The sequence below is a fragment of the Quercus lobata genome, chromosome 3 (assembly GCF_001633185.2).
Source record: "Quercus lobata isolate SW786 chromosome 3, ValleyOak3.0 Primary Assembly, whole genome shotgun sequence".
NCBI lineage: Eukaryota > Viridiplantae > Streptophyta > Magnoliopsida > Fagales > Fagaceae > Quercus > Quercus lobata.
Window position 1 is genome coordinate 18361422 of NC_044906.1, and position 20632 is coordinate 18382053.

At 33.8% G+C, this 20632-nt stretch overlaps 3 protein-coding genes, 1 non-coding gene and 1 pseudogene across 4 annotated transcripts; all 5 read right to left on the reverse strand.

Annotated features, from left to right (window-relative positions):
* Positions 1-844: 844 nt before the first annotated feature.
* LOC115982062 (GTP-binding protein SAR1A-like) lies at positions 845-5317 on the reverse strand. Its single transcript, XM_031104554.1, has 3 exons — positions 5010-5317; positions 3066-3197; positions 845-1458 (listed from the first exon to the last, which is right to left on the reverse strand). The coding sequence occupies exons 1-3, from the start codon at positions 5136-5138 to the stop codon at positions 1138-1140; spliced, it is 582 nt and encodes a 193-aa protein (XP_030960414.1). The 5' UTR covers positions 5139-5317; the 3' UTR covers positions 845-1137.
* Positions 1903-2022, reverse strand: LOC115983030 (annotated as a pseudogene).
* Positions 2335-2455, reverse strand: LOC115983027. The gene has a single exon (XR_004089842.1). It is a non-coding gene; the product is annotated as a small nucleolar RNA snoR83 (small nucleolar RNA).
* Positions 5318-10100: 4783 nt separating the features above from the next.
* On the reverse strand, positions 10101-13939 carry LOC115978947 (GTP-binding protein SAR2-like). The gene is made up of 4 exons (XM_031100872.1): positions 13705-13939; positions 13511-13612; positions 11882-12019; positions 10101-10759 (listed from the first exon to the last, which is right to left on the reverse strand). The coding sequence occupies exons 1-4, from the start codon at positions 13846-13848 to the stop codon at positions 10433-10435; spliced, it is 711 nt and encodes a 236-aa protein (XP_030956732.1). The 5' UTR covers positions 13849-13939; the 3' UTR covers positions 10101-10432.
* An 870-nt stretch (positions 13940-14809) lies between these two features.
* Positions 14810-18292, reverse strand: LOC115979169 (GTP-binding protein SAR1A-like). Its single transcript, XM_031101139.1, has 4 exons — positions 17904-18292; positions 17687-17788; positions 16747-16899; positions 14810-15614 (listed from the first exon to the last, which is right to left on the reverse strand). The coding sequence occupies exons 1-4, from the start codon at positions 17988-17990 to the stop codon at positions 15288-15290; spliced, it is 669 nt and encodes a 222-aa protein (XP_030956999.1). The 5' UTR covers positions 17991-18292; the 3' UTR covers positions 14810-15287.
* Between the last annotated feature and the right edge of the window lie 2340 nt (positions 18293-20632).

Consider the following 20632-nt stretch of genomic DNA (forward strand, 5'->3'; position numbering starts at 1 on the left):
TCTCTCTCTCTCTCTCTTTCCTATTATGTATAAGCACCAGCTCCTTATATTCATTGCGTCCCCCTTTCTTTCTCTATAATTGTATCTTTCTATATACTCTTTTTTATTTTATTTATTCTTTATTTGCATTTTTTGGTGTGCTTTGTTATTATTATTATTATTTTGGATCATATTCTTCTAACTTGTGTTGTAACCAGGTAAAATTAACAAGGGTAACATGTTAAAACATCTTATATTTCCAACAATGCAGAAAAGAATTCAAAGCTCCTGAACACCAAGATTGCCCCCATTTAATTCAAAGCAGTCAGCAAAATCTCATTGATTCCTTTCACATTTTCCTTGCACCACATATTTACTAGAACTTTGGAACCATGTCAAAAGGAAATTTGTTCTAAATTTGGTTACAGTTAAACCAGGAATACCTATTTGTTTGAGCAGACACTAATTAAGATGCATGCCAATGGTTAAAGAGCATCTTTAGGCTCAGTGGCTCCTAGTGAGGGATGCAAGTGTTCCACCCCTTTGAGCAATGCATATTGCTATGAAACTCAATTTAAATGAAACAAGAACAAAAAGTTAATATATTGGGTGTGACAGGCTTTGTGATAAGGCACATAAAATTGACCATTGATCAAGAAAGAGCAACAGGCATACTAAACCCAACTGCCAAAAAGCTACCAGACAAATACATTCGAGTATGCAAACATTTCAAGGTTCATAACTTGATCAAGAAATCTGCACTTGCATACTCTTTCTGAAGGTAACATAGAGCAAGGGTAAATAGTACTAATATGCATCACACAGCAAAGAAACTACCGTGCTGGTAATAACTGAATAAAGGAGGTTGACTAGAATTTTGAACTAATACCATTCATCAGGTAAAAAAAAGGAATAGATTTGTTTCTGATAATGTCCCTCTGCCATTCTATCAAAAGCACAAATCATCAAACACCACAAACCATCAACTATTTTGGCTCATCATAGCACAGAGAGAGGTATCTTTGTCATTTTGGCATAAATGAACAACAAGAACAAAAACATATGAAATATTTGAACTGACAACACGCCAGCTCTAATTAGTAGAAAATAGCATATAGAAAGAAGATGCCAAATCTCCACTTCTATTTCTATAGCCTATTACTTAATGTACTGAGAAAGCCACTTGAAACCATCTCCATAACCCATTTTCCTGACAATACTACACATGAAAACCTCAAGGGGACGGACATTTGAGTCTGCCAGGTTTACCTTACCCTTGCCAGTGGTGAAGTTGGTCAGGCCCAGGTGGAAACGCAATTCATCTTCTGAGGCAGCATATGGTATATCAATCTTGTTGCCAAGAATAAGGAATGGAACATTTGCCAAGGCCTCATCAGAGAGGAGAGCATCCAGCTCTTTTTTTGACTCAGCAAACCTCTCCTTGTCATAAGCGTCCACTAAGTAGACAACTGCATCCACCTTCAGAAAGAAAACAATGTATTTAGCAAAAAAGCATTACTTAAAAGTACAATAGAAGCATAATTTGAGCCCAAAAAAACAAATCCCGCAGCACAGTGAAGCAACATAATGAGCATAACTTGAAACATGTTTCTCTTTGTAAGTCAATCAGGAAACAGCTTGCCAAATTCCAAATACAAAATTTCAAGAGAGATTTAAGGATCACTATTTCTTTACATTTCCCAAATGGAAGCATTTTTAACCTCAAAACAATTGAAAGCATTCCTCTGGTTTTTAAAACAACTGACAAGAAACAAGGTCCAATCAAGAAATAAAAATTAACATGTAAGAGGTCACCGACTCACCGATGTACTCGTAAAATTATAAAATGCCATTTTTAATGCAAGAGATCTACAATGTATATTTTGACCTAGATAGATTTGGTACAATGGCAATGAGAGTGAATTATGCATGGTGAGATACTATAAGCAGACCTTCTAAACAAAAAAGGTTCCATCAGCGAACTCCCACGATCAATGTCTGCCTCCCATGAATCAGATAAACATGGAAATGTTTGTCTGGGATTATGAAGGCAGAACTATCATAACATTTACAATTTTGCAGGCTATAACATAAGCAAAAACAATTGCACAGAATGCTGGTATTCATTTAGGATAGCAAAGCTCAGGAATATGTAAGAAGTCACTATTTCTTTACATTTCCTCTGGTTTTAGAACAACTGACAAGAAAAAAGGTCCTATCAAAGAGAGAAAAATTGACATGTAAGAAGTCACCGATGTACTAGTAAAAAAAATAAAATAAATGAAATTCCATATTTTAATGGAAGAGATCCACAATGCACCTAGATAGATTTGGTAAAATGGCGCAAAGCATGAATTATGTATGGTGAGATACTATTAGCAGACCTTCTAAAAACAAAAGGTGCTATCAGCGAACTCCCACAATCAATCTCTGCCTCCCATGAATCAGATAAACACGGAAAAGGTTTGTCTGGGATTATGAAGGCATAACTATCCTAATATCATTCTGCAGTCAATAACATAAGCAAAACAATTGCACAAGAGGCTGGTATTCAATTAGGATGGCAAAACTCAGGAATATGGGTAGATTTTTATCTAGCTAGTTGAGAGGGAGGGTGGAGGGGAATAATTCATGTACTTGCATAAAAGCAGAAAAATTTCTCATTTTCTTAGTAATTTGATTAGAATGCAGCCAAATCAGTTTAAAACGTTACAAGAGCTAATTGTTCCATTCTAAACCAAATATTCGCTATTGTCAAATTTATGGCACATATAGTCTCAAGACTCACAACCCAAAGTTTATCACAATTCAAATCAAGGCGAATCTGAATCTGAATCTGGCTTACTAGCAAAAACTAGTCACAATCATTTAAACCATATTACCTAGTGTTCAACCTTGAATCACGCAATTAGCTCTCTATGAATATATATATATATATATATATATATATATATAAAGGGAGAGAAAGAGAGATAAAATGAAAGTACTCTCAAGAGTAAACAAAAATATATATTATCATCACATTCCATGAATCAGTAACTAAACATTCTCATCAAAGATGACTATTTATAGATTGATATATCTACCTTGGCATAGTAGTCTTTCCACACTCTACAAGCTATTTGATGTCCTCCCAAATCAAAAGCCTTAAACTTGATTTTCCCAATACTCAACTCCTCTGACGTAGGGTACTGTGTTGGCTGGTGTTGAACTAATCTCTGCAATATTCCATTACCAAAACCCAGAAGAAGAAAAAAAAGAAAGAAACGAAGAATATCAAGCCAATGGTAATCAAACTATACAAAAGCCTACCAACCATTTGTTTGCTTAGAATCACCATTTAAAAAAATAAAAAAGCTCTTTCAGTCTTAAGTTTTGTGTTGTTGTGGCTTTTGAAATTTATAAATCTCACAGAAACCAATACTGATAACATGAGCAAAAAAATACTAATAACTATCTTTAATCAGAGTCAGTTTGAAATTCCCTCTTTTTTTGTTTTTGTTTTTTAATGATTTTCCTAATTTTCCTACCTTCCAAGAAACCAGGCAGAGCTTTGTACAAAAAAAAAAAAAAAATTCAGGGCTAGCATAAATATGCTTCCTGTTGAGTCAAACACTTAACACATAATCTTGTCTACTTCCTAAAAATCTATTATCTGAATAACTTTCTTTCCGTTTCCAACATTTTCTCATCAACCAAAACCTTCAATTAATTACAAAATATAAAAAAATATGCAAATTAAAAGCTAGCTCAATATGATAACCCTACAAAGCTCTAATACCCAACTCAAAATAATTTTTTCCAGCATTTTCTAATTCAATCAAACACACCATTTAACAACAAAAACAAAAATTAAAATTAAAACCTCAATACCCTCAATTTCCAGTACCCAGTAAATTATAAGAACCTAACACCTAACACCCAAATCATAGTCTTTTTTCTTTCCTGGCGGTTTCTGGTCTATTAACCACAAGGTCCACATCATTTGATTGCAAAATAACCCCCCTTTAAAAATATTCATACTAAAGCTTCATAATATACCCAACATTCTAATAATTTCCAAAAATCAAATACCCAACTCAAATTCATTCCTTTTCCCACATTTCCTCAAAAACCAAAGCCACCACATGATGGAATAAATTTATAAATAAATAAATAAAAACAACAGTATTTGTATTCTTTCATTTCCATTTATTATTATTCAATTTGTAAAAAAAAAAAATTTAAATTAAAAAATCAAAATGAAACACCACAACACCATCAAAATTGAAACTTTTCCAATATTGGCTACTCCTGGTATTTCCAATTGAGATGTCCAAAGTTTAAATCCCCTGACCCCCAACTATCGAATTATCAAAAAATTATCATTAATCAAATACTGCAATTTTAACAAACCAACACAAATTTCCAAAAAAATTGAAACATTCCCAACATTGGCTACTCCTGGCATTTCCAATGGAGATGTCCGAAGTTTAAATCCCCCCACCCCCAACTATTGAATTATAAAAAAAAAAATTATCGTTAGCCAAACACTGCAATTTTAACAACTAACACAAATACCCAAAAAAAAAAAAAAAAAAGCTTTAAACTTGACATAGTGGGTTAAAAAAAAAAAAACTAGGGCACTGAAATTCAGCTGGTTTTAACAAATACCCAAATTTCGTTTCCCAGAATTATATTAGTGCTTCCAACTTTAACTCAAAATTCCAAAAACAAAACAAAATACTACTGCCCTTCAGCTGATTTTAACAAGTACCCAAATTTCATTTCACAAAAAATATAATGTTCGAAAATTTAAAAATTCCAACTTTAACTCAAAATTTAATACTGATATTCAGCTGATTTTAACAAATACCCAAATTTCATAAACAAAAGAAAATACTTTTAGAAGCAACATCAAATGAAAATACAAATCTCAACCAACTTCCCTAATTGTCTTTCTTTAGCAAACTAAGCACATAAAATTTATCAAATAAAACCCAAAACTTAAAATTTAAAACAGAACAAAAAACAAAACAAAACAAGGGTACCTCGTCTTTGAGCATATGAAGCAAGGTGGTTTTACCAGCGTTATCAAGGCCTAAGAACAAAATCTTAGCCTCCTTTTGCCACAACCCTAGCGAAGCTAAAACTCCATAGAACCAATCAAACAAAAACATGGTTTTTTTTTTTTTTTTTAGTACCAAATATCTCCAAGATTTAAAGCTAGTGCCACTCGATCTGATCGGGAGCACAGAGATAGAGCTGGGTTCTTGGCGTGGGTACCAAACTATGAGGAATTTTTTTTTTGGGGGGTTTGAGGAATGTAGCGCGGTGACTGGCTGGGTAGGTTTGAGAGTTGGTGTGTTGGTGAAATATGAAGTGTGGGGTTTGGTGCCTTCGTGAACCGGGTTACCGGGTGGGGACTAATGGAGCAGTCATTCCAACCAATGAAACGATGCCACCTATGAAAATTTGTAAATCAACTTCCTAATTAGCACAAAGAATAAAAAATAAAAAATCACCGTAATGTCATATTTGCATAAACGACCACATTTTATTGGTTGGGAAGAATAGGAATGACAACTTCAATACTCTTTTGGTAGACTTAATAATTTCTCGTGATGGAGCAGTATATGATACAAAAATAATAAGGTAAAAAACTATTTTAGTTAAACATGGCAAACGGTCAGATCGGGTCAATTGGGTTATGGGTCAAAATGTGTTGGGTTAAAAACAGGTCATTTTAAACGGGTTGAAAAAGGGTTGAGCCAATTGGGTTGTGAACAGGTCGACCCGACCCATATTTTCACATGAAAAAAATTAAAACAAAATAAAATAAACAAATAAATACCAAATTTTTAGAGAGAATAAATCAAATTTTCAAATCCTTCCAATTCTAATAGTTTTAAGCATGACTAAAATTCTTTACAGTCATGACAACAAAATATTCTATGTTAATAAATCACAGCCAAAATGTTTATAATTATAAATTTACAACTTGAGAGTGAGATAAATTCTAAGGAGTACAAAAAAGTATATATTTTAAGTTTACACATTTCAGATTCAAAGTTTATTAATGATGTAAACTTTTGGACTTTTTCTTTTACTTTAGTTTTGTTTTGGGCTAGTTAGACTTAGTGTTAGTAACTTAGTCTTAGTATTTAAATTAGTGTTAGATGTTTAGTAGTATAGACATATAGTTGTAGATGCTTTTGCCTTTAGGGACAAACATAAGGGAAGAAAAAAGAACTTTTTTTAATAATTTAAGGATGACAAACAAATTTTTGGTAAACTTTAAGGAAAGATTGTAAAACATTTCAACAATTAGAGACGAAAAAACGAACTTTTTAAAGTTTAGGGATAGAAAAAAATTTTTTGGCAAAGTTCAGAGACCAAAATAATATTTTATAAAAAATTAGAAGATTAATAAATTGCAAACTACGACCCTAAAGTTTGGGATAATTTGATTATGTCTCGTAAAATTTCAAATTTTAGTTTTGCAACCTAATGTTATGTATCGTTTGGATTTGTTCCCTTCTATCAATGCACTATGTTGAACTGTCCATTAAACAACTTCAAACACTGAGGTTACAAAATCAAAATAATCCCAAACATAGATGGTGTAAAATCAGAACAAATATAAACATAGAGGGTGTTTATGGGGTGCCAATCTTCACTTAAGACGGTTAGGCATGACACATTAACAAAAGGGAATAAATCTAAACAATATCTAACATTAGGAGAGCATATCAAAATTTTAAAATTTTAGAGGACAAAATCAAAATTACCCCAAATTTTAGGGGTGTAGTTTTAAATTTAGTCAAAGTAGAAATACATTTAGTTTTTTTTTTTTTTTTTAAATTATGTAAATGGTGAAAAAAAAAAAACATAATATGTCAAATAACTTAATATATGTTATTATTAGAAATGCATAATTGTAGGGATCAGGAACACTAAAGCTTTATGAACAAATTCAATGTATTTGATCGATACAACTAATTTATAAGGAACAAGAAGGCAATCCACAATGGGAAGACTAAACAGATAGATTCAGAAATCAAGATGAAATCTCTGGTTGTATTTGACTTGAATAGGCTTTCACCAAGGTACACAATAGTTTTTTGGAAATTTATAATACTTTCTCTTTTTTAGCAGACCCCCTTCCCTATGGGTAGGGGTGGCAATTTTTATCCATATCCATGAACCCGCCCATTACCCACCTTATTTGGATAAGTCTTAACCCAACCTATTTGAGTATTTGGGTTAAATGGATAAAGACCCATTTGGTTATTTAATTAAATGGGTCTAAATGGATAAATCCACTAATACCCACTAAACCTATCTAAAATTTAAAATTAAATATACCCACTAATACGCACTAAACCCTTCTAAATTCTAAAAACTTAAAAAAACAGTATAACCCCTAGATTTCTAAGCCCAAAGCCCTCAGTCTCACTCTCCCTCAGATTTTCTCAGTAGCCAAATACTTTTCCAAACACTTTAACCTCTAGATTTCTAAGCCCAAACACTTTCTCTTAGATTTTTTTCAGTAACCAAACAAAAGGAAATTCTAGAGAGAGAACAGGGATGGAATAGGAGTTCGTTGCGCTGATCAACTCCTATCGCGAGAAATGGTACTCACTCCGGCATGGGAATTTGAAGGCGACCCACTGGCAGGAGGTGGTAGATTCGGTCGCTCGTCATTGCTCCGCCGTGTCTCCTCCCAAGACTAATGTGTAGTGCCTTCACAAGATGGAGAAGTTGAGGAAACGGTACCGCACGGAGCTACAAAGAGCAAGATCCATGCTCGTTTAAAGGTTTATCTCCTCCTGGGTCCATTTCAAGCGCATGGACGCCATGGAGAAAGGTCCTTCGGCTAGGCCTCGAGTCAATGACTCCGATAGCAACGAAAACAATGAAGGGCTTGACGTTGAGTATGACGAAGAAGAAGATCAGGATTTGTACGAAGAGTTCAAGAATGGAGGGTCAAACATGAGGCACATGAGTTTTTTTTTTTTTTTTTTTTTTTTTTACTTTTCATTTTTCGAGTTTTTCTGTTTGGTTGCCAAGAAAGTTTTGAGAAAATTAGGGAAAAACTGTATTTCAAAGTTTAGACTAAAGTTCAAGTTAGTTCTATGAGTATTTGTTTGTTTGCTTAAAAGATTGTTTGATTAGCTAGGTATTGGTCTGGGTGAGGAGAACTTCTATTTGGTTTGTGAGAAAGTTTGGGAAAATAAATGAAAATGAAGTGGTTGGTGTTGTTATAAAGCTAAAAGATTTTAATCTGATTTTCAAAGGTCCTATTTGGTTTATGAGAAATTTTGTAGTTGCTAACTTAATGGGAAAATCTAGTAACAAGTTATTTATTTATTTGGGTCATATTGGGTTAAATGGGCAGGTTACTAATTAAATGGGTTGTGTGGGTAATGGATAATTAATTTATATATAAACGGGTCATAGATGAATAAATGGATAATTACGCATCCAATCCATTTAAGACCCAACCCATTGATGACCTAACCGCCCATTTGCCACCCCTACCTATGGGAAGGTCCCATTTTATATCCCTAAATCTCATCTCTTTCTAGTTGTGGATTACTATATTGGATGTTAGAGAATTTTTGTCCTATCAGACCCTTTCTTCCTTTCTCTTTATCATGAAAGGAGACTTTTGAAGAGTGTTTACTGTTCAAGCTAGTCATTCATCATTTAATAAGATTGACCTTAGGTAGGAATACTTAATTAATGCAAATATAACTATTACTTTGGACTCTGTGTTGTCTCTTTTGGATACTCGGTGATTATTCTAGTCAATGTTTCTCTCCTAGGTTATACTATTTTCTAGTTGTCCTCAACAAGTGGGTCCTTGGCTTACCTCAGGCGGAAGGCCTGAATTACTCTTCGGCTCCCTTTGGTCTTCTGTCCTTCGACCATGGGATTTGGGCCGAGCCTAGATCTTCAAATTGATGTTTGATAGGCCTTTCTCGGCCTAGGGTTTGTCTGGTGGAAACATTCATCTACAATAATGTATTAGTAGTCTAGTAGTCTAATATTTTTTTATTTTTTATTTTTTTTGAAAAGGTCTAGTAGTCTAATAGTATGTCAGATGACTCAAAATATGTATTATTAGAGATGCATGTGCATCTCAAACTATATAATTTACTTGTAGTATGGACTATGGAGTATGTAATTTTTATTATATTAAAATACAACATTATGATAAATTATTCAAATAATTAAAATAAATATTAAATTTTAGTTTAAATTTCTTGAAAATTAGATAATAGAGTACCTGAATTAAACTATCCTAATAATTAATAGGGTTTTACTAATGTATGCTATTAGGGTATATGTTAGTAAACCATTTTATAATTTTTTTTTTTTTTTTTTATGGCAAAGCGAAAATGTGATTAATTTTTCAAACAATTTATTCAATTTCTTATAAAAAATTTTCTAAAATAGTACTTATTAAAAATCTGTTTTTGAATGCTATAATCAGGAATGGAAACAGATTTTGGTCAAGAAGGATCTGGTTTGGGACTTGGTACGATGCTATCGTTCAATCTTTGGCAAGCAATTCAAGTAATATGAAGTTTATGCACTTTTAGCAAAAGTGATTCAAGTAATATGAATGTTGATTTGTTGTGTGTGTGAGAGAGAGAGAGTTAAGAAAGAGAGAAACTTTTTATTTATAAAACTCTAGTACTGGTGGTGAAGGCTATTGGGTGTTGAAGAAGAAGAAGAAATTTCATCTAGATGGTCAAAATGGTGACCGTTGACAGGTTGTGCCCGTTAGGAGTTAGAAACATTCTAGGCTGGAAAAAAAAAAAAAAAAAAAACAAAGCGCCAAAAACCTTTGGCACTCTCTTTTTCCCACTTAGCTGAACTCAGTTGACCACGACCGAACTAAAAGTGTTAAAACACGCAACGCTCCTGTCTTAAAGATTAATTAGAGTTACTGTATTTTAAATTCAACTATGTAGTTTTTTTCAACCACAAGTTGAAGATCATAATGATTTTATTAGCCAGTAATATAGTCATGTAGATCAATCTAATTGAAGACTAAATTAAATTATGTAGTTAAATTTTAACTAACAAAAATAGAAACTTTTTTTTTTCTCTCCCTTTACTCATACATATGGAAGTTTGTCATACTAGAAGCATATTATTGCTTTTAAGTTGATGCATAAGCATTTAATTCGTAAATGTTATATTATCTGTGCTCTAGGTGTGTCTAATGGGTAGTACAAGAATTGTTGGTAAAGAGGCACTTGCTTCAACATCAATCTCAAGCTTCCCAGATGCAGATACAGTAGGAGAACTCCCTAGTATGCATAGTGACTGCATTACTTCAAGTCCCTTCACCTAAACCAGATGGATCTCATGTGGTACTAGATATAGCAGGAGATCTGGCAGTGCGCCCAGCATCTCCACTTAAAATAAGCTGCGAAATCTTCGCTTCTAATGCCTACTACTTAATGTACTTAGAAAGCTGCTCGAAACCATACAGATACTGGCTTTCGTTGTATGATTCAGCCACAAAAACCTCAAGGGGACGGGCATTTGCGTCTGCCAGGTCTACCCCACCATTCCCTGTGGTGATGTTGTTCAGGTCCAAGAGGGAACACAATTCCTCTTTTGGGAAAGAAGAAGGTTCAGCAGCTGTTATGCCAAAAATAAGAAATGGGACATTTGCAAAGGCCTCATCAGAAAGTAGAGCGTTCAGCTCTTCTCTTGGCCCCAAATATAGCTCCCTGTTCCTGGTATTAGCGTTCACAATGTACACAACTGCATCCATCTATAGAACAAAGATTGAAATGTATTAAGCAAAAATGAAATACTTATCAAGGAAGAAATCATGATGAAGCAACACACAACAAGCATAACTAAAAACATTTTCCACTATGTTAGCCAATCAGGCAGCAATTAGCCAAATTCCCAATATGAATCTCAAGAGATATACAAGGATCAGTTTTTTCGTTTTTAAATTTTTTTCCCACATTTCCCAGATGTTATTTAAAGCAATTAACAAGAAAGAATAACCAACATGTAAGATGTAGATGACGTACTAGTGAAATTATGAAATTCCATTTTTCAATGCAAAAGATCTGGAATGTAATATTTGACCTAGATAAATTTGGTAGGATGACAGAGAATGAATTATGTATGTTGAGACACTATTAACAGACCTAAAACCAAATGTGCTATTACCGAACTCCCATGATCAAGGTTTGCTTCTCATGAATCAAATATAAACATGGAAACGTCTGCCTGGGATTATGAAGGCAAAAGTATTTATGGTCAGGCATAACACAAGCAAAAACAATTTCACATGCAGCTGGTGTTCAGTTGAGCTACCAAAGCTCAAGCATATGGGACACAAATTAATGAAAGTTAATAAATGTAGAAATATAAGAGCACCAAAATTCTCATTTGCTTAGTACATTGGTTACAGTTTAGCCAGATCAGTTAAAAATATACAATGGCTAACTTTTCCATTCTAAACCAAAATATTCAATATTGCCAGATTTCTGGCATATCCAGTCACAACTCAAAGTTTTTCATGGTTCAACTTGTGCTGAATATGAATTCAGCCTACTAGCAAAATCTAGGCACGATCATGTAAGTCATGTTCCCTATCAGTCCACATTGAATCAAAAAATGGACTCCACATTACTTAAAAAAAATAAGGACTAAGACATAAAGGATTCCATTAAACTAAAACAGAGAGTACATCAGATAAAACAGCCTGGTCTAACACAGCAAGAGAGTTAGAACTAGCTTACCCCAAAACATGCAAGCTTTCTCAAGAGTAAATAAGAAATTTAAATTACAATCACATATTCACAATATCATCATATTGCACAAATCATTAACTAGATATTCTCAACAATGATAGTTGATAGATTGAGAAACATACCTTGGCACAGTAGTCTCTCCAAACTCTACGAGCTATCGAATGTTCTCCTAAATCAAAGAAGTTAAATTTGATTCCCCCAATACTAGACACACATGATGTCAAATACTGTGATTGCATATTCTCATTCCCAAGTATGCTCTGCAATATTCACTCACCAACACCCACAACAAACAATATCAAGTCAATGGTAGTCAAGTTAAACAAAAAACCAAGTCACCATTTGTTCACTAAGAATCAAATTTATATAAATAAATAAAAGAAGCTTTATCAGTATTAAGTTTCAGTTTTAAAATTCTCACATACACTAATAATAATAACTGTTTTGCACCAGATAAGTTTACACTCGGCCTTTTTGTCCCGCTTTACATCCTCATGAATTATTGACCCAAGAAATCAAACTCACTTGGTTTCTCTTTGGCATCAAGTTCTTACCTTTTACAACCCTATTTGATTCTCTTTTTACTAATTTCACACTCTGCTTAACCTAAAACCTCTATCACTATTTTTGGTTCGAGGGTAGTGGGAGGGAAAGGAAAGGAAGTAGAGGAAAGTAAAAGGAAGGAAGGGATTCATGTTCCTCCCTGGGCCACCAATTTCTTTCCTCCCAAGTTGGGAGGAAATGGAGAGAGAAGAAAGGGCTTATGGATGGGATCAATCAATAAGCTATTTCCTTTCTCTTACTTTCTTAATATAAACCAAACACTTGAGAAGATAACTTCTTCCCTTTCTCTTCCACTTCCTCTTCTCCCCTCCCCTTCCTTGTTTTTGTCAAACACAGTTTTAAAAATTCTGAACCCCTCTAGATTTCCAAGTTCCAACTATGTGTTAGCTGCTAGTCTAGTTGAATTTATTACAACTATATTGAAGAGGATAAAATATAAGCCTAACGGGCCTGTGGTAAATGGGCCTGCCGGATTGGAATTGTTGGGCCGATATAGAGATGATTCAACGCTCATTGAAGGCCCATCGCTGAAGAACACAGTAAGGGCCCTTGATCTAAAGTCTCTATCGCTCATTACCTAAAACGCCCTAGAATCCCAATATGGGAATCCGAGCACAAGGGTGATTCTAGAAGATACGCACACTGAAAGTAGATCTCCTCTACAAGGAAAAGCCTTGCTCACCACGCTCGGAAAGATTCAAGTAGAGTTCTATAAAGAAAAGACTTCCACACCAAGGAGAAATAGCCGATCATCTACTATTATAAAATTCCCAATACCCTCGCAAAAGAAGGTACGCATAATTTTACCCTCACTAGCACTCTAGAGTTATGAGAATAATTCTAACTTGACTTTCGGAGAGTATTTGGCCGGCACCACACTGGTGCTCTCTAAGGTCTTCGGTTATTTTGTTGTGCAAGTACACTTTGAGTCGCGAGTGTTGTGTGACCTATTGGTGATATTTTCGGCATCATCATATATCATATGCTCAAAAACATAATCTACTAAAACTATCCTCTGCCCAAAAAAAAAACTACTATATTATCTTCCTTATTTCAATTTTTCACAATAGAATTATAGAACCACAATTTCATTTTCAATGAAAAAGCCAAAAAAAAAAAATCAAACTTCCTTAACTTTTTCTCAGGGAAAAAAAAATAATAAAAGGAAAATATTTCAGGAGAGTTACCTCATCAAAGAGTTTCAAAATCACTGACTTTTTATAGGCCATATCCTGGCCTAAGAACAGGACTTTGGCCACCTTTGGTTTGAAGGGATAAAATTCGCCTAGCTTTTCTCAGAGGAAAAAAGAAACACTAATAAACACAAAGCTTTAAAAATTAGCAAAATGCTTAAGAACTAAAAAGAGAGAGAGAAAGGTACCTCAATGTTGAAGAAATAAGAGAAACATAGATTCACCAAGTACACTAAAATATAAGGCCAGACTTGAAAGAGGAAATGAGAGTACCAATTCAGCAAATTCAATAAAAGAAAGGGCAAAGCTTGAGCTCTGTTGGGCAAAACCATCCTTCTTTCTTTCTTTCTCTTGTCTGTTTTCTGTATCTCTGTGAGAGAGAGAGAGTGAGAGTGAGAGAAAGAAAAGGAGAGGGAAAAAAAGGCTGTGACTTTGTTCAGTTGTTGTATGTCAGAGAGAGAGAGAGAGAGAGAAGACCGTGACTTTGTTCTGATTGGTTGATCCTAAGCAACTTTTTGACTTTTGAGACAACAATTCTCCTTAACCAATTCCATTTGCCACACCTTTTACCGCGTGATTAATAAATAATTACTTTAACATTGGTTAATAAATTATTTTTAGAAACTTTTTTATTAAAAAAAAAAATTTTGACAGTTATTTATAATTCTCGATAAAATGATATTAAAATATTTCTAAAATAGTCTTTTTAACAAATTCCTTGAAACCATCAGTTAACAAGACAGATATTCTTAGAAAACAATCCATGCTCGGTAGCATGATCCATTAATTTTTCTTCACTATTTATAATTAATTATCTCATGATGAGAAAAATCTTCTACACCTCTATATTCTGTAATTTTGTCATTTTGAGTGCTACCATACATATATATGGGAAGAAATTTGGTTATCACACATTTCACACCGGTGTTACTCAAAACACAGTGTGATTTATATCCTTACATGTCTTGTCAAAACTCTCTGAATACTGTATCCCATGCACTCCTATTATTACTTATTAAAAATCTGTTTTTTGAATACTATAATCACGTACGGAAACAGATTTTGATCAAGAAGAATCTGGTTTGGGACTTGGTATGATGGTATCGTTCAAACTTTGGTAAGTAATTCAAGTACTATGAAGTTAATGCACTTAGCAAAAGTGATTCAAGTAATATGAATGTTGCTTTGGTTTGTTATTGTCCAATCTTTACAGATAGTCAAGGTCTTTCTGTTTTATACTTTATTTGGTTTGGAAAGCAAAAGTGAAGCTAAGTTTACTTCCAACATATAAAGTACTTCAGGAAATAACAAAAGGTAACCTCAATTTGGGAAATGATGAAGCATATTATTGCTTTTAAGCAGATACATAAGCATTTAATTAGTAAAAGTTAAAGCATCTGTGCTCTAGGTGTGTCTAGTGGGTAGAGATATAAGAATTGTTGGTAAAGAGCCTGCCGAAGGAGGCACTTGCTTCAACATCAATCTCAAGCTTCCCAAATGCAGACACAGAAGAACACCCTAGTATGCTCAGTGATTGCCCTCTCCAAACGGATTTCAATCTTTTGCATTACTTCAAGTCCCTTCACCTAAACCAGATGGATATCATGTGCTATTACTTCTTATAGCAGGTGATCAACTCACCTAAACCAGATGGATCTCATGTGGTAGTTGTTATAGCAGGCGATCAACTCGCATAGTCAAGAATTGAACTGGCAGTGCGCCCAACATCTCCACTTGAAATAAGATGTGAAATCTTCACTTGTAATGCCTACTACTTAATGTACTTAGAAAGCCACTTGAAACCATCCAGATACTGCTTTTTGTTGCATGATTCAGCCACAAAAACTTCAAGGGGGCGGGCATTTGCAACTGCCAGGTCTACCCTACCCTTCCCTGTGGTGATGTTGGTCAGGTCCAAGAGGGAACACAACTCCTCTTCTGGGCAAGAAGAAGGTTCAGCAGTTGTTATGCAAAAAATAAGAAATGGGACATTTGCAAAGGCCTCATCAGAAAGTAAAGCGCTCAGCTCTTCTCTTGGCCCTGAAAATCGCTCTCTGGTCTTGGTATTAGCATCCACAATGTACACAACTGCATCCATCTACAGAACAAAGATTAAAATGTATTTAGCAAAAATGCAATACTTAACAAGGAAGATATCACCGTGGAGCAACACATAATGACAAGCACAACTCAAAACATTGCCACTTAATTAGGAAATCAGGCAGCAATTTGCCAAATTCCCACCCAGAACCTCAAGATATATTTAAGGATCACTTTTTTTTTCCTTTCACATTTCCCAGATGGTATTTAAAACAACTAACAAGAAACAAGGGCTAAACAAGAAAGAATAATTAACATGTAAGAGGTCAATGATGTACTAGTAAAATTATGAAATTCCATATTTTAATGCAAGAGATCTGCATTGTAATATTTGAACTACATAACCTAGGTAGAATGACAGAGAGAATGAGTTATGCATGTTGAGACACTATTGGAAGACCTAGCAACAATATCAGCAAAATCCCATGATCAATGTTCTCCCACGAATCAGACATAAACACAAAAAGGTTTTCCAAGGTTTATGAAGGCAAAATTATATTAAGATTTAGGTTCAGGCAGTAACATAAGCAAAAACAAATTGAACAGGCCACTGGTGTTCAGTTGGGATAGCAAAGCTCAAGCATAACAGTGACACATATAGAAGAAAGTTAATAACTGTAGATATATAAAAGCACCAAAATTCTCATTTTCTCAAAAATACAACATGTAACCAAATATTACAAAGGCAAACTTTTCCATTCTAAACCAAAATACTCAATACTATCAAATTTATGGCATATACAGTCACAACTCAAAGTTTATCATGGTTCAAATCAGGGTGAATTCTAGCAAAACCTAGTCACAATCATGTAATTCATGTTCTCTATTAGTCAAAATTGAATCAAGAACAAAAAAGGACTTAGACAGAAGGATTCCATTAAACAGAAACAGATACTAAGTGCATCAGATAAAACAGCCAGGTCTAACTAACAGAGCAATATGGTTTTTTTTTTTTTTTTTTGGAGGGGGATAATCAGCAAGAGGGTTAGAGCTAGGCTACCCCAAAACATGCAAGAATTCTCAAGAGTAAATATGAAATTAGAACTACAATCACAATATCTACGTAGATATTGAACTTATCATTAACTTAATATTCTCATCAAACAAAATTGATAGATTGAGAAATGTACCTTGGCATAGTCTCTCCAAACTCTACGAGCTATCCAGTGGCTTCCTAAATCATAAAAGTTAAACTTGATTTTCCCAATACAAGATACCCATGATGTCAAATACGGCGCTCGTGTAGTATTTGATGACATCTCATTTCTAGATATGCTCTGCCTCTGCAAAATTCATTCATCAATACCCAAAAAAAAAAAGAATATGAAGTCAATGGTAATCAAATTAAACAAAACATTAATCCACCATTTGTTTGCTGAGAATCAAAATCAAACCAAAAAAGAAAGAAAAAGAGAAGCTTTTTCAGAATTAAGTTTCAGCCTCAAAGCTCAAAAATATCACATTCACTAACACAAGAAACTGTTTTGAGCCAAAGAGTAGGTGCACCACTCGGTTTTTTGCCCTCTCTACACCTTTAACTAATGTAACACTTTATACAGTCTCTTAACCTAAAACCTTTACATTCTGTATGTCTTTAGATTTTCAACTAGGTCTTAGTTGATTGACTAGTTTCATCTACTAAAACTATATCGTTTGCAAAAGGCATAATCAATTAAAATTATATAGCCTACAGAAAGTATACAACAACTACTTTATCTATCTTCTTCCTCCTACTTATTATTTTCTTTACTAGCATTTAATTTTTATAATATAACCAAAATCCCATTTTCAATGAAAAACAAAATCGAAACTTTTGGGCTTATTGGCCGACCCTAACCAGTTTGTTGAGGATCTATAGCTGATCTCAAAATTCCCAAATTTTGGCACTAATCTTGATATTTGTTGGTCGACCAGGTTCCTTAACCATCACCACAACCTATTCTAAACTCAAAAAAATAAAAAGAAAAAAAAAAAAATTTCAGGATTTCCTTTTCTTTTAAAGAGAGAGGTACCTCATCTCCTGAGCCAAAAAAAAAAAAAAAAAAAAAAAGGAAAAGGAGAGAGAAGTACCAAATCTGAGAGGCTCAAAATCACTGACAGTTTATAGAGCATATCCTGGCCCAAGAACAAGACGTTGGCCTTCTTTGGTTTGAAGGGATAAAAGGTGCTCAGCTTTTCTCATGAAAAAAATAAATAAAGATCACATAGAAATTAACACAAAACTTTGAGAATGAGCAAAATGCTTAAGAAATTAGAGTGAGGGAGAGAGAGAAAGAGAGAGAGGCACCTCAATGTTGAAGAAATGGAAAAACCATTTATTCAGCAAAAACAATAAAACATAAGGCAAGACTTGAACCCAATTGATCAAAATCATCCTTTCTCTCTCTCTCTCTCTGTTCTTTTCTTTGATGCGTGTTTGTGAGACTCAGAAAGAGAGAGACCGTGTGAGTTTTATTTATAAAACTGAGAAAGCTATGGATGTGGAAGAAGAAGTTCTTCTAGATAGTCAAAATGGTCGGTGACCGTTGACAGGTTGTGCAGGTGGAGTTGGAACATTCTAAACTGGAGTTGAGAACAAATATGAGCTTTGCCTTGTTGCGCAAAAAAGCGCCAAACCTTTCACACTCTCTCTTTTTTCTACTCAGCTCACCTGAGTTGACCAGAAGGTCCAGAACTGAACAAGATAGAATTAAAATCGGTAAGTGGTAAGAGTGTCACTCAAAACACGCAACCCGTTTGTCTTAAAAATTAATTAGAGTAGTTTTTCAACCACAAGTTGAAGATTTATGATTTATCTCTAAAAAAGAATCATAATGATTTTATTATTAGTTAATATAATCATGTGGATCTTTAATAAAAAAAATCTAAATTATTATTTTTTTTTATTTATAAAAAATGTAGTTAAATTTGAACTAACAAAAATAGAAACTTTTTGTAAGTATATATATTTCTTCTTGTGAGAACCAAGTACGAGGCCTATGGGCCTTGGATTATTATGGGCTCACAATCTATTTGTAGTGGGCTTGAAGATTTCCTACTATGGGTCGTTCTCGGCAGAGACTCAAAGCAACGCCCAGTTTGATGTTCACTCTTTCACTCTTTTCTCTCCCCAAACAAAATCCCATTCTTCTCCCATCTTTCTTCTATTTATAGCCAAGGTTAGTGGGAAGATCATGATTACAGCCACCGTTTGTGCCATTGAAGGTCCAATATCATTTGATTTAAGTGGATGTTTAGGTGAGAGGGCGGTGCTGCATTTATGATCTTGGAACTTGATTCCATCTGGACCGATAATGCTCGGCAGCACGTCTCCCGTGCATACCACATTTTCCCGGGAATGACTCATGTACATGACCGGAAACGTTTGACCGAGCCCACCTTGGAACTTAATACCCTACACCTGTTTGTTATTTATGAATCCCCGGGAATGGCGTAGGACGACTGGACCTTTCGGCTGGGCCTGTGGCCAAAACCAGTACGGGACAAGGCCCAGGGCCTGTATGGGCCTGGGATCACCGCGCTGTACAATTGGGGCAGGGCCCGGGGTCTGTATGGGCCTAAGGTCTTGGTGCCGTACACTTCTAAAAGTAAATGAGAAAATACAATGTCATTGCTCGTTTCACTTTAAAAAACTGAAATTTTAATGAATCAACATTAGCATTATCTAAATTAAACTTTTAATTCATATTAAACAATTACTCCAAGATCATCGCGTATCTTTAATGTGGTGATCACTTCACAAATATAAATGTTTGTAGGATGATAAGGGTCGGAGTTCAAATCTCTTTGAGGAAGATTTGCACATATATACCCTTAAATTAAATTAGAATAGAATTTTTATATTATATAAATAAAAAATTAAAAAAGAAAAAAACAATTATTAGTCAAAGGATTGGCCCCATTTCCTAACCTCGCATAACATTAACAAGACACGTTTGCTTGCCAATAGAATATGCCATTAGAATATTCTCTTTGAATGTTCTATGGGATTTGGGTTGGGAGGCCTATGCATTGCTTAGTTGGTATGCTATGCTATACTTACTTATGGATTAAGATTTCTAGATTTTTTTTTTTTTTTTTTGAGAAGGAAGATTTCTAGATTTTGTATGTTATTTTCTCAGTAAAGTTTCTAAAATTTTATTTATTCTTTTTGAAATGAGTAAATTAGATTTTACTATTATTGAATAAAATATTGGCCATTTTGATGATATGGTAAAATCTAAATGCAATCATTTCAACATAAATGGATAATAATTTAAAAGTTTTTGATGTCTATAAGTTAGCATTTTTCATGTTTAGCAAAAAATTTAAAAAAAAAAAAAAGCATTTTTCACCGTCTGATTCTTTTTTATTTCTTTGTATTGTCTCGTGGAGAATTCTTATCAAGTAGTTGTTCTTTTATTAAGCCTTCCTTTGTGATGATTTTTTTTTTTTTTTGGATGAATCCTTTGTGATGAATTGAAAGCTGAAATGTGGCAATTTAAAAAAATCTTTTCTCAAATGAACCCACTATTTACTCAAGTAATTTTTTTTTTTAAATGTTATGAACATGTATATATTTAATATATTCAATTGGTAATGGATTAGTTTTACTGTGTTATTAATTTAGTAACGTTGTTGTTAAATGAACTTACCGCCGTCGATTTATTATATTTTAGAATGGTGATGATGCAAATGACTATTCTCCGGCTGCTATAATTTATCATTAGGGAACCACATTAGGAAATATGCAGCAGATGGTTTTTTTTTTTTTTGATGACTATTTACTTTATATTATCCTACTCAATGTATTATAAAGTTTCAAATGTTGATATATATATATGAAAGTTGGAAGCTTTATTATAACATTCCAGATATTTGGAATGTATTCTTTTGGGCATAACTGTTATTATAGAAAAAAAAAAGTTATTTTGGTATTGTATTATTAATTTGGTAATGTGTATTGTGTGCATAAAAATTTACAGTTTAAACTAGATCCAGTATTGTATTTAGTATTAGTTTTTGTTTATCTATAAA

Excerpts from the sequence above, each read along its gene's own strand:
- LOC115979169 (XM_031101139.1), bottom strand. The coding sequence starts at position 17,990 with ATGATTTTGATCAATTGGGTTCAAGTCTTGCCTTATGTTTTATTGTTT. Across the intron at positions 17,789-17,903 it reads TCCATTTCTTCAACATTGAG|CTGAGCACCTTTTATCCCTT; the intron begins GTGCCTCTCTCT and ends TCATGAGAAAAG. Across the intron at positions 16,900-17,686 it reads TTTTGAGCCTCTCAGATTTG|AGGCAGAGCATATCTAGAAA; the intron begins GTACTTCTCTCT and ends TGAATTTTGCAG.
- LOC115982062 (XM_031104554.1), bottom strand. The coding sequence starts at position 5,138 with ATGTTTTTGTTTGATTGGTTCTATGGAGTTTTAGCTTCGCTAGGGTTG. Across the intron at positions 3,198-5,009 it reads TTCATATGCTCAAAGACGAG|AGATTAGTTCAACACCAGCC; the intron begins GTACCCTTGTTT and ends GGAATATTGCAG. Across the intron at positions 1,459-3,065 it reads GGAAAGACTACTATGCCAAG|GTGGATGCAGTTGTCTACTT; the intron begins GTAGATATATCA and ends TTCTTTCTGAAG.
- LOC115978947 (XM_031100872.1), bottom strand. The coding sequence starts at position 13,848 with ATGGTTTTGCCCAACAGAGCTCAAGCTTTGCCCTTTCTTTTATTGAAT. Across the intron at positions 13,613-13,704 it reads CTTATTTCTTCAACATTGAG|CTAGGCGAATTTTATCCCTT; the intron begins GTACCTTTCTCT and ends CTCTGAGAAAAG. Across the intron at positions 12,020-13,510 it reads TTTTGAAACTCTTTGATGAG|AGCATACTTGGGAATGAGAA; the intron begins GTAACTCTCCTG and ends TGAATATTGCAG.